A 14,045-nucleotide genomic window follows, 5' to 3' on the forward strand; every position below is an offset into this window, starting at 1 on the left:
TTTTAATTGGAAGTGTGCCACTAAGATACAGTTCACTAGTAATTTGCAGCCAGGGGACTTGAGGCATCGCCCTGTATATTAGCGACAGTACTGCCCGTTGGTTTTGGGTTCGGCGATTTCGGTGCCATTCTTTTTGAATATTCTGCTCAACGCATTCGTGCCAACACCATCTGTAGCAGAAGGCCTCCGTGCGAAGCTCGTGTCGTCACTGAAGGTCATCTCACTTATAGCCATTGGATATATGTACTACAAAAAATGGGTAAAGATGGCGCATGCGTCGGCCTGCTATATCCAGTGGCTATACGTGAGATAACCTTGTTCAGTGACGTCACGAGCTTCGCGCGGAGGCCTTCTGCTATAGATGGTGTTGTTCGCGCCACATTTTTTTTTGTAATTATGGTTGCACGTATGTCGTGGCATTTTAAGAAAATCGGAAATTTTCAAATTCACAGCCTCGTATCTTTTTCAGTTTTCGACTTGGAACTCAAAATGAGTTATAACACATGCACTAATTTTCGAAACCACCTTTGATTCACTCGGATCGAATAATTCATCCGAGATATGATGCCGTTCATGGACTTGTCGAATCCAGAAAGTTGAAAATTGTTGGTTAATTTTGCGCGTGCAGTTCACGACGTCGAACTGCCAAGAATGCTAGAGCAGTGTGCGTGTACTGGCACAAATTTTCATCTTTTTTCTTTAAAATGAGATCAAGATAGTGACGCTATGCCTATTTTAAACCGATTTATATATTGAAGTTTGAAATTACTTCGGTAGAAATTGGCTCTCATTTGGGCACGATTGCCCCTCCCCCACCCACCCAGAGTATTATTTATGGTTTTGCCGCCCGTGGGCTATACAAATTTTGGCGCCCTTCTCCCATTTAAGTCTAATTTTATTAACTCAAATTCGCAACCCTGCACAGCAACCTCTTGGTCACTCAAATGCTTACACACAGTTTTAGTTACTTTACATGCCACACACGTTCTTGGTCATTCTTTTGGTCGCTCACTGTCGTGGTCCTTCGTTCTCTATGTCACTCTGTTGGTGATTCACATGCTTTCAAAAAGTTTTGGTCTCTCACTCCCTGGTCTTTTGATCTCTATATCAACTCCCATGATTTTACACTCGCTGGGTAACTATTTTGGTCGTTCACTGACATAGTACCTTGCTCTCTACCTTGTCTCTTTTTGGTTATTTACATGCTTACACACTGTTTTAGTTCTTTTGGTCACTCACTGACCTGTTCCCTTGATCTCCTGGTCATTCTTTTGGTCGGTAACTGACGTCGTCCCTCTCTCTTTTGGTTACTCACTGGCAGGGCCGCAACTAGATACTTTGTAATCAGGCATTTTGGAGCCCCTTGTAATGTAGAAGCAGTTAAAGGGTGAATTCGGCGCCCCCTTCTGGTTCAGCGTCCGGAGCACCAGACCCGCCTGCTCCCTCCTAGTTGCGGCCCTGCTCTCTCGCAGGTTCTTTGCTCTCTTATTCACTCTTTTGATCCCTCACGTGCTTGCACAATGTTTTTGATCCCAGACGTGTGTGCATACTCTTTTGTTCATTGACATGCTTGCAAACCCTGTAGGTCACTCACTGACATGCTTGCAAACCCTGTAGGTCACTCACTGACATGCTTGCAAACCCTGTAGGTCACTCACTGACCTAGTATCTCGCTCTCTAGGCAGAGACAGACTTATGGTTTTTATCGCTTGTGGGCTATAAAAATTTTTTAATCACGCTTCTCTCACATTCTAATAAACTTTCTTTACCACTCATTCGTCAAATTTGCCGCCTTGGGCTATAATCCGCTAAGTCCCCCGTAAATACGCATCTGCCTATACCCGGCATCGATTTTAAAAGACGTTTCACGTTAAAAAGCGCGATAAATAGCGAAGCGATAGACTGAAGCCGATTCTAGTCTAGTTATCCTTGGAAGAACAGTTCTTTCCATTTTTTGTTGCACGCTTGTATATTTCTTTTGTTAAATAAAATTGAAGGAAAAACCCTTATACCGGTGGCATTTGTTTCAGAAAAATACACCAAAATTGAATTTTTCTTCACCCGTTAAATTTTTTCATTATACAGTATCAATAATAAAGTTAGAAAATGTTTATTTTGTAAAAAAAGATTTTTTTTCAAATATTTCAAACCATTAATAATCAATAGCTGCTATTTATTAAATTAAGTAACTACTGTGCCTAACTTGAGTTGCCTTAACAGAGTTCAGCCGAAACAGGTTAGGGGTCAAGAAATGAACAAAAAATATTTTTAATGCGGTAAGAATAATGCAATTTAAAAAACAATAATGCTTCGATTTCTTAGCCAATTAATTTAACTTATTACGAAATTTAAAAAGCCTCGGAGATAATTTATGGTAGTTTGTATTTATGCAGTTTGAGTAGAACGAAAAATTCTAAAATATAATTTGTCTCACTTAAATCCCTTAACGATCATGGTCAAAATATCTCGTCCAAACACAAATTAAAGAATTTATTCCAGCTCTCTTTCTCTGGTTTTTTACCTCTTTTCTCATCATCACGAAGCTTCGTTATAACCCTGTATGACCGGAAGTTTTTTTTTCTCCTCTCACTATTCTTTCAATACTCTTGTTTAGTGATTTCCCCATACATAAATATGCAGTAAAACATACATAAGAGAGAAAGAACATTAAAGGGCGGGTAAAGGCGAAAATAAAATCTATATACAGTAGACTTTCGACTGTTCGGCTCGCGACTAACTGGCCTCCGTACTATTCGGCCTAGTTAAAAAATAATTATAATTCTCCGTAATAAAATGACTAGTTTACTTTTTAAGGCGTTGCAAATGAACTCAATTTGTGTAATCATTTATCACTGAAATAAGTTGGAACAATTTTTGTAAGAATTAAGCCTATTTTTGATGTTATTATATATATTTGTTTATTTTAACCCTTTTTCACGGCATAATGAATGTCATTATGACCCCCCATAAAATTTCATGTTTTTCAATGAAGTAAGCTTTTTTTCGATTTTGAGCAGGTGCAGAGTAAGGGGTATAGGGAAAAGTTTGCCATCGAGAAATCAACAATATATCCGGGCTATAGGCTATTCAATGCTAAAATAACAGTCAATGCCGCTGAGAGGGTTAAAAGCCTATATTTTCGTACTGTATAGTGTATGTTTTTTGTTTCCTACAATTGAAGACTGGAATTAAAGACTAAGTGCCATTTCTAACAAAAATTGTTTCTTCCCACAAAAAAGAATTCAAGTTCCAACACCAATGTAATGATGTAAGGCTGAAAGTTCTCTGACAATTGGTAAGTTTGTTGTAGCTCCCATTAGGTAGCGCTTGATGTATCTTCGAATACATCGGTTTCCTCTTTGCATCGATTTTTCTCGGAATTTACATTTTGGCACTTGGCCTTTTTTAATTAAAGTCTTCAATTATCAAAAATTTATCTTAAAACATGAACATTTTTGTTCTCTGACTTCTTTTTTTTGTAATAAAATTTTAAAACAATACATAACAAACAATTATAAAGTACTCCCCTTATTGTATTGTACTTAGAAGTCAGAAAACATGAATAGGAACGAGTTTTGGTATAAAAAGAGTATTTTTGATGGTATGGGGGATGGTGTGAAATGAGAGCATTTGTAGAACTCCGGCCCCCTTCCACCACATTAGGCCAGATTACAGCCGGTGGATATATCCTTATTCCAGTCGCCTTAGACCTGGGTAGTCCAGAGTCTACTGTATCGTCACTAATCTTTTCTTGCCCTTTCTATTTCATGCGAACAAGAAAAGCAGATTTTATCGCCGATACTTCAAATACAGATCAACCACTTTGTTGCCTAAAGCTTGTACGTGAAGGAGTTAATGAAATAAACTCAACACAATATGAGGAAAAAAATACTCACTGAAATCTAGTAGTTGCCATCAATTTCCAGTCACCGTCTATAAAGACCAACTCTGAAAGAACAATAGCTCCTCGGAAGTTTGGATCAAACCTCTCCGGTGACTTTATTGGGTGTGGCTGCTTCCTTTTTCGGCTGGAGGATGGTTCAGTACTAGATGTACTCTTTGATTCCTGAGCTCCAGAAGTGGAGGCACCTCCTGATCCCTGAGCTACGAAACTGGGGGCACTACTAGGTCCCTGAACCGCAGAACTGAGAGTAAGCTCTTGATGTACTAAAGCTTCACATTGTGCAGGAGGCACATCGTTTTTATCCATTTTCTACAACAACCTGTTACATGAAAAATTTTACAATAAGGAAATACTAGATACTTCTCCCGACGTTTCAATCCCGGAGTTTAAAAATGGAGTTAATAGTTGTTTACAACGTCTTTTTTTTCTCATAAGTTAATTAAGAGAGAGAGAGAGAGAGAGAGATTTACATGAAATACAATCTCATCAGAATAAATAAAGCATGTAGAAAAAATACAGAGAAACCAAAAAAATACAGGGTATCCATAAATACTTTAATACACTAAAAATTGTAAAAATTGAAGGAATTGACCTATTTGAATGCAGTTTGCAAAAAACTTGTTCTCACTCCCCCAGTCAAGGGGGATTTCTTTTGTTACAGGGAATTTTTTTTTGTCGATAGAGGGCTCACGAAAGCAAATATCTGGAAATATCCTAATCAGAGTCCTAGAAAGTGCAGGGTATATATATATATATACACACACACACACACATATATACATACATGCGGTCGGCAACGCCTATATAACACAACAAGTGTCTGGCGTAGTTGTTAGATCGGTTACTGCTGCTACAATGGCAGGTTATCGAGATTTAAGTGAGTTTGAACGTGGTGTTATAGTCGGCACACGAGAGATGGGACATAGCATCTCCGAGGTAGCGATGAAATTTGGATTTTCACGTACGACCATTTCACGAGTGTACCGTGAATATCGGGAATCCGGTAAAAAATTAAATCTACGACATCGCTGCGGCCGGAAAAAGATCATACAAGAACGGAACCAACGACGACTGACGAGAATCATTAAACGTGACAGACGTGCAACCCTTCCGCAAATTGCTGCAGAATTCAATGCTGGGCCATCAACAAGTGTCAGCGTGCGAACCATTCGACGAAACATCATCGATATGGGCTTTCGGAGCCGAAGGCCCACTCGTGTACCCTTGATGACTGCACGACACAAAGCTTTACGCCTCACCTGGGCCCGACAACACCGACATTGGACTGTTGAGGACTGGAAACACGTTGCCTGGTCTGACGAGTCTCGGTTCCAATTTCTTCGAGCTGATGGACGTGTACGGGTATGGAGACAACCTCATGAATCCATGGACCCTACATGTTCAAGCTGGTGGAGGGTCTGTGATGGTATGGGGCGTGTGCAGTTGGCGTGATATGGGACCCCTGATACGTCTAGATACGACTCTGACAGGTGACAGGTACGTAAGCAACCTGTCTGATCACCTGCACCCATTCATGTCCATTGTGTATTCCGACGGACTTGGACAATTTCAGCAGGGCAATGCAACACCCCACACGTCCAGAATTGCTACAAAGTGGCTCCAGGAACACTCTTCTGACTTTAGACACTTCCGCTGGCCACCAAAATCCCCAGACATGAACATTATTGAACATATCTGGGATGCCTTGCAACATGCTGTTCAGAAGAGATCTCCACCCCCTCTTACTCCTACGGATTTATGGACAGCCCTGCAGGATTCATGGTGTCAATTACCTCCAGCACTACTTCAGACATTAGTCGAGTCCATGCCACGTCGTGTTGCGGCACTTCTGCGGGCTCGCGGGGGCCCTACACGATATTAGGGCAGGTGGACCAGTTTTTTTGGCTCTTCAGTATATATATATATATTATTTCTTAGAAACCTTGCATTCTAGGGTATACGATTGAAAGATGATTTCTGAATTTTCCTGTTACTGGCGCTAACATAAGATTTTCATTGCGATGTTGACCACTGGTGAAGTTGTTTTACTTCATCCACGAATCACCGTTTGAAGCATTCGGAACGTACACAGACGAGATTGGTAATTCGACCTGAACCTTTCTGCAACGATTTACTTCCCTGCAACTCCCTCTATCAAAAAAAAAACAACAACCAAACCACTTAATTACATGAAAGTTAAATTTTATCCTCTCTGTTGAAGTGGAGGTGGTTACACCGATGTGGTGCTTACGTTGAACGAGTTTTTGTATTCAATTTTTTCTTTCGACAGCGATGCTTACGCCAAGAAATACGGTAAATGAGTTACAAGATTTAATTTTTGTTGGAAATCATTTTAATTAGAACATTAACCCATTATTAAATATTCACATGACACTTCATGAATACCAAATTACGTTTATGTTAATTCTGTAATTTGGTTAATTTTTTAAACGTAAAAAGTTGGGAAAAATACTTTTCTACCCTCCCTCTATACGCGTTTTGAAAAATTTCAAAAAAAGGTTTTTCTAGCATATAGGCAGGTTTGTGGTTTTCCCCCATCTTTTTGCTGTTCTAAAAATTTTTCTTGACCACACGATCTCCAAATTTGCTTGCAATCCTGCGGTAAATTCCGATAAACCTCTGCTTCCTGGAGAGCTTCAAGAAAAAAAAGAAACTAATTTGTTATACAATTTTCCTTGCATATTTTTTCTTTTTAGAAAAATCACAGAACGTTTTACAAATCGATCTTTTTTGTAGAAGTTAATGAACCCTGTAAGAATATACAGGGTGCATAGGTAACACAGGGCGTATGGCACTTTATTGGCAAACCGTTGAACCTGGAACAGTGTTTCTCAACCGCCGGGCCCTGACCGAACCGGGGGCGTTTCACTCTTTCATTTTTTCTCAGTCGTGTGAATGACCAGGTTTTCCACTCACAAAAAAGGGATCAACCGGGCCGTTGGCTTCCAAAGGTTGAGAACCACTATCCTAGAGGCATACTTTCAATTAGAAAAGTATCCAAATAATGTGTAGTACTCTGATGTGTCATTCCATGTTGTAAGGAGTTATATAGTTATCAAAATAGCAATGTTAACTTTTCATACGGACATACCCTGTGCTCAAAATCCCAATTAGACAGTTGTTGCCCTGTCTCTCATGATGCTAACAAAAAAAAAAAAAAATTCCCCGTTTCTAAGTGCAATATTTACTAAGATATTCCAATTCGAAAAACGGAGGAAAGTTGGGAAGAAACGACATTAAATGCGGGGTAAACCGTTTTCCCCGCATTTAATGCTGTTTTTTCTTAACTTTTCTCCGTTTTTAGAATATCTCGGTGAATATTGCACTTACACGGAAAGGACCGGAAGGTGTCATCCTCATAAAAAGCTGCGAAAAAAATTACCACTAATTCTACTCATTTAAATATGCATAAAAATATAAAGATATCCGGCAGAATTATTATGGGTCACTCAAAAAAAAATTGTAAATATTAATATTTTGAACGCCAATGCAGGCCAAGAATGAAATTAAAATCCCGAAAACCCACAAACCTATAGTCTTATAGTGACGTCATTCAAGCATGATTAGGTACAGCACAGAGAAAGAAAAAGAAGGAAATACTCGAACATCGTTTATACGTCGCTCGGTATACGTTTTTACGACGTTTGTCTTCCGTCCCAATATGTTCTTATGCTTTAAATAATTCATTTATTTACCTCAAAACCTCACTTACTCGACTTTTTCACTTCGACTCGCACACCGAATCTTTTGAAAAAACGTCCATCGAGCGAGCACAATTTTTGTATGCAGTGAAAACGCGTTGTTGCAACAATTCTTGCATATTGTTACCACAATAGCCATAAATTTTAGGACCATTGCTAACATATACGAAAATAGCCAGTGAGCTAGCTGATGATAATTTAGAATGGACATTAGAACAGAAGTGATTTGTTTATTGCTTGTTTCTGAGAATACGCAGACGCGGCGAACGGGTTTCAGTTGTTTTGACGGACATGAGTCCTTTCAGAATTTTTCTTCTCCCAATGTTTTCGGCGTTGTCCCCAAAGGATAAGAAAGTCCTCACATTGTAAGCATTTCGAGGGAACAGATCTGCCGATAAGAGACACATACGGTACACATATACAATGAGTTCTTTCGATCGTTTACTGTGGAATTTTCTTTCGTTGTGGTGTTTTATACTTGCTGCCTGTGTCAAATTCGCCGTTCATAATGTCGACAAAACGAACAGCGCTTTCTTTAAAAAAATAACTGGAAATTTTGGATGAATCAACAAGAATTTTAAATTCATGACGAAAGTCGATCTTGCAAAACAGTTGAATATCCCTATGTGGCAACTTTGAAAACGATTATGAAGCAGAGAAACAAAATCAAAGACCAAGCTGCTGGTTGCAAATCACTACTGCCAAAAAAAATGAGAGTCTAAGATTGGTAATTTTCCCCAAGTCGAGAAGATATTGTTACAGTTTTTACCCAATATTGTACCGCAAAGGTAATGTTCCACTAAATTTTATTATTAATTAAGTGATTTGAAATGCACGATTTAATTATTTTTCTCTCAAGTGTTATTGAATTTTTTTTAAATAAAAGTTTGAGATGCAATAAAACATTGAATTTTATAATATTTTCTATTCGGGGAAGAAAAGAAATTTTCTTTAAAAAGTCTGTTTAAAAGACACATTAATAGGAAGTTTTGTCTCGGCCTCTTGAACGTCGTATAAACGAGGTTCCACTGTTACTAGAGAGTTTCTACGAGGAAAAAAGCCGGAAAAATTCTTCGCCAACAAGTTCGAGAGGCGATAAGTAGCCTACTGTTGTAATTTTTAATATCTTTTGCGGCTTTAATAATTGAACTAAGCCGCTAATTTTTTGCTTCTATGTGTTTATGGGTGAAAATTTTTTCATAATTTTTTGAGGATGACACCTTCCTACCCTTTCCTTGTTAGAAACGTGGAATTTTCTTTTAGCATCACGAGAGACAGGGCAACAACTTTCTAATTGGGTTTTTGAGCACGGGTTGTCCGTGCTCAAAGTTAAAATTTTTATTTTAATAACTATACAAAACCCTTTGCAACGTGAAGGACATATCTGAATACAAGACATTATTTATATACTTTTTCTAATTGGAGGTATACCTCTAGGCAGTGACGTCTTAACGCATGGGCCTACCCGCGGAAGGCCCGGGGGGCCTCAAGAAAAGAGAGGCTTCACAAAAATGAGAACCGGTTCAAATTTTCGAGAATTCGCCAGGTAGGGCCTCAGAAAAATCACTTGGCCCGGGGCCCCATGATGCTCTTAGGACGGCCATGCCTCTAGGATCAACGGTCTACCAATAAAATGTGCCATAAGCCCTGCACCGTGTGTGTGTATACCATATGCATTGGGATTCCATCGCAAAATCGTGATTACCCCTCCTCAACGAGAGCAAAATAATCCACCTGCAATTGTACGTAAAAACTCGTGTCTTTATCGACGCTTTGTGATGTGGCAGTGTTTAACCTTCCCCCCCCCCCATGGCTCATTTCACCATTCCTGATCATTCTTCTTGTGGCACGGAGTCTTAAGCCAGGGCCACACTCGTGTCGAGCCTGACCCAATACGTTCCAAGGTTGGTCATGGGCGAGTAGTGTTATCGCTCCAGCATTAGCAATAATCGTCTAATGTTGAAGTCTCGAAGGTATTGGAAGGCTGATCGAAGAGAACGACCACGACCTTCTAGTCTCCATCCAAAGTCAAAAAGCCGCCTTCCTTTTCGATTTTCCAGCCCGCCTGGCGACGCATTGGTCAAATAACACAAAGTCAACGCGCGTTGGCGTATTAAATTGTTCTGGAAGCAAATATTTGCCACGGAACATTGAGCCAGGCTGGGCCAGTGTGTAGCCAGCCTTTTTCACTGTTGCTTTTTTGCATCGGGGAGGCAAATATTGAAAGCAAATATTTGTGAATGGCTATTGGACCAGGTTTGACAAGAGCGTGGCCCTGGCTTTTATTCAGGTTTTTCTAACTTCGAGGCATGAGAATGCGAGCCGATTTCCCATTTAAAAGTCTCCCCACAGAGAGCAAATAAGGCCTAGGACATTTAAACAAATGCAAGCATGACACAAGGAAAAAAATATCCGGCCAATTTCTCCGCTTCCGGAAGACAGATGGCAGCACTTAAAATGCAACACATAACAAGCACTACACAGAAATCAACTTCACATTGAATTCACACCACATACACTCACATTCCGACATGTAACTATTCTTTAGAAATTCCGTAGAGAAATATGGACGAGGTGCATGTATGGTTTAGTCTTATTCAAGGTCCCTCATATTGAAACGAGATCATTTCCAATTACTGTATTTAGTTCATTTAGAGCGGAAAAAAATCTATAAATTAGGCCAGTCTCGAGTGTCCCTAAGCTAGAGTTCAGTGAGGGTTCTTTTGAACGTTCTATGGCTATGCAGTCTCAACGTCATGGGCTTTAAGCAATACAGATGTTCCGGGCCCCCGGTCCATTAGCTGGTAGTAACAGCTAATGAGGTGCATATTTACCGTATTCCCTGCATTAACGGGAAACAGCGAGGGAGACCAGCATGCCGGGAAATTCGAGTCACAGATTTTGAAAAATTCTCAAATATCTTTATTCTAAAAATTCATTTATTTGCAAAATGCATACCAAACATCACTTTTCCCAGTATGCCGAGAATGGAGCAGACCCTGAGCAACACTGACCTAGTGACTAACATAAGTCTGGAGTCCCCTCCATCCGGGTCGGAAATACCACACACACAGCTCACGAATTTAAATTCTTTAAAAAAAATCATAGTATCAGCTCACATCCTCATGGAGGCCCCCGTATCCCGGGTTAGCCCATGTGTTAAGATGGTTCTGGTTCTATTTGATCATTTCTGCTAAATTCTAGAAGTAGTCACACTTTTTCTCACTATATTTCACTTAAGTTTAATTCTTCAAAAATCTGAAAAAAGTTTTCCCTGGCAGTCGAGTGGTTAGGGAGCTAGGTCTGGGTTCGAATCCAAGTTCGGGCGCGGATGTTCACTCACACTAACAAATTCCCTGGAAAATCATACGGATCTCTTGGAAATGCGAGAGGATCATATTACGTTATAATAGAAAAATATGTTACAGTTCTCTGTGGCCCCCTTAGCCACCTGTCATGGCTCTCCTTCCATTTCATAATTACCCATGACCCCTTAAAATATCCCATTACCACCAGGGGTCATATGGTCCCAGGTTGAGAAACACTGATGTGTGACAGCGAATTCAAAAGGGAGGATGCAAATGGGTTATTTTCTAGGATTCCTGGAACTGATAACTCAACCAATAAGAAAAACCACAGGCTTCTATATTATTTTTCTTTCAACCGATATTTCTACTTCCATTCCAAAACATAGTATAAAAAAACCACTTAAAAAACAAAAATTTAATGGTAAATTATTACGGAGTAATATTCAATTATCCGGTGTGTGTTCATCGGCACTTTGGGGCATGGCTCCCAGAATTAAGATAAACATAAGAACAATTCTCGATAATGAGCTCTCAAAATATAATTGACGCATTTTCTCAAAATCTAGCCAAAATAATGTCACACGATAATATTTTAAAAATTCCAACTTTATTTTCATTCAAAATTTTTAGTTCAAATGGAAATTATTCATCATGGAAATTATTTTTGGAATTTTTCGAGACAAAGTGAGTCGAAAGCCCTTAATAAGCAAAACATTTATTCGATGGTAATTAATGATTCACCCATTGATATACGCTATTTCATCAATAAACATTCTTAGCACAACATACGCACATAACATCTTAGCATATTAACAGAAATGGCCAACGGTTTACGATATTTTGCCAATTATTTCGACTTCCAATTGGAAGTTTCTGTCGGCAATAATACTAAGTTATCGTTCTTACCACGCATCGGCAGTCCTTTACAATGCATTTAGAAATTTATACACAATTTATAATGAAATGGAAAAATTTGTTTTGCTTACCTTATCTTAATTCTTAAAAGCCTACCGCCCTCTCTAAGTACGAATTCAGAAATTAGCAATGACGACCGGACGAAAGAACAACCGACTTAAATGCGAGTCTCTTCATGTAAAGGTATGTATTAGTTCTGTTTGAGTCAAATGCTTAGATTACGCACCCAATCAGATTCGAGTCTTGATGGAAGGTGGTTACATCATATTTATGGCGCTTCATCGGACATTTATTTTCTCACGTGTGTGTGTTTTTTCTTGTATTTATATGAAAAGTTATTCGATGCAATTGTGTTAGATTTGCAAATGACTCATAATAGCCGTGAGATTGCGAATATTACATTGTGAAAATCGTTAAATTTTAAACGGTGGATGAAAGCATGATTTTTTTTTTGCTTTTTTTCTTATTGATGCCTGAAGTTTTGTTCTACAGTGAAATTAACTATCACCAGGGCCGTCGTAACAACATCATAGGTCCCCCAAGCACCTTTTCTCCACTTCCCTCCGCTAGAAGTAGCTGCCAGCCAATTTATATACTTAATCTCAAAAATCGTAACTAGATTTGACTATAATGAGGTTTCTTTGAACTTAATACCTACGGACCATGCCCGGGTGGGTCCTATTGAGAAGTCTGCCTACCACATCCCGGAGCGAGGTCTTTGTCGAGACTCATGCCCGGACTTTTATGGGCCCCTTTTAAACAAAGTACAAAAAAACCCAAATGAGATTCGAACCGGGCCACAGCCCCGTCAACCCACGTGTATTATACAATGTTCACGAGGTAGTTACATTTTCTTAATCCTTGTAATGGAGCATAGGCATAAAGTTATTGGAAATATTGGGTGGGCTCGAAAATATTGAAGTGGGGGAGGGGCTCGAGTCCGATTCAAAAGTTTATGCCTGTATGTAGAGAGTATATATACATATATATAAAATTCTTGGTATAACCGCATTCCCGTAAACGTCAATTTATTGACTGACTCTTCCGGTTGTGGGAAGTTGTTTTGCAGGAAACCAGTTCGTATTCACACCACAAAGTTTAAAAATCCACTCTAGCGAAAAACGTCGCTTCTGATCAAATTTCTACTCGTGCTATTCTTGTACACACTCAACCCTCGGTTTACGAACTTAATTCATTCCCGAAGTCCTTTAATAAACCGAAACAATTTCTAGCTCAAGAATGAGTAAAAAATTAATTAATTCTTTTCCGAGACCTCGTGGATTTCTAGTGTGAATTTTTACAACTCCTGTGCATAACGTAAAACCAATGGAAATTATGAAACTAACACTGAAAAATAACCATGATGATATGAAAACGATGACAAAGCCAATTCGATAATATCATCGTTCGTTAATATCATTTGCAATTTGGGTGTCAAAACTGCCTCTAACACAATTAGCAATAATATCCTCCAAGACAAATTTCTGGTTCTGCAGGGCACTTGCTGACAAGCTTTGTCAATAACCATGCAATGTAAAATATTAAAATAATGTTTTCAGAAATTGTTGAGTTAGTGCTATGTCAAAAATAATTCGTTTGAAAATACACTACAAATGGTGTATATATATGCGTACCTTTAGTACATGCTCTTTGCCTCCCCCCCCCCCCCGGAAAAAGTTGAAATGACGGCCCTGTGTTCAAAAACATCTTGGTCGTCATCAGAGTCGTATTAGGGGGGGGGGGCGAAACTTTACTCTGATGAATTCCGATTCTTAAACCTTGCAACAACGATTCTCTATAACAGCGGTTCTCAACCTTTTTTGACTCGCGGAGCCCTTTTCAGTATATAATTTCTATGGCGGAGTTCTGTTTGACTCGAGTAGCCCTTTTTTGTACATGATTTTTATGGCAGAGCCTTGTAGGCCTCCCTTATTTACTCATCTCTATCAAATCTACTGATTAATTTTATTTTCCTCGAGTCGCTGCGGAGCCCCTGGGATGTGTACACAGAGCCCTTGGGAGCACCGGTTGAGAACCGCTGCTCTATAACGATATATCCCTCTACAACGAGGGTATCGGGCCGAATTTGATCTTGGGCCATTTGCTTCAAGATTATCTCTCAAGTGGGCCGTCAATTATTAAAAATTGGGAACTAAAATTTTTTATTAATAACAAAATCTGGTAATTGGTAATTAC

General features: G+C 39.2%; 1 protein-coding gene across 2 annotated transcripts in view; it reads right to left on the reverse strand.

Annotated features, from left to right (window-relative positions):
* The window catches only part of LOC149079914 (uncharacterized), a 44,565-nt gene extending 32,513 nt beyond the window's left edge, over positions 1 to 12,052 (reverse strand). For both annotated transcript variants that reach the window (XM_089238712.1, XM_089238713.1), the window contains exons 1-2: positions 11,921 to 12,052; positions 3,897 to 4,223 (exon numbers count right to left, since the gene is read on the reverse strand). In XM_089238712.1, the coding sequence (XP_089094838.1) occupies positions 3,897 to 4,210 (314 nt within the window). In that variant the 5' untranslated portion in view covers positions 4,211 to 4,223; positions 11,921 to 12,052. The remainder of the gene's footprint in view (positions 1 to 3,896; positions 4,224 to 11,920) is intronic.
* Positions 12,053 to 14,045: the final 1,993 nt, after the last annotated feature.

This window comes from Pholcus phalangioides, unplaced genomic scaffold (assembly GCF_987345545.1).
Source record: "Pholcus phalangioides strain wild (caught in Gottingen) unplaced genomic scaffold, Ppha-v1.0 ptg000011l_1, whole genome shotgun sequence".
Lineage (NCBI taxonomy): Eukaryota > Metazoa > Arthropoda > Arachnida > Araneae > Pholcidae > Pholcus > Pholcus phalangioides.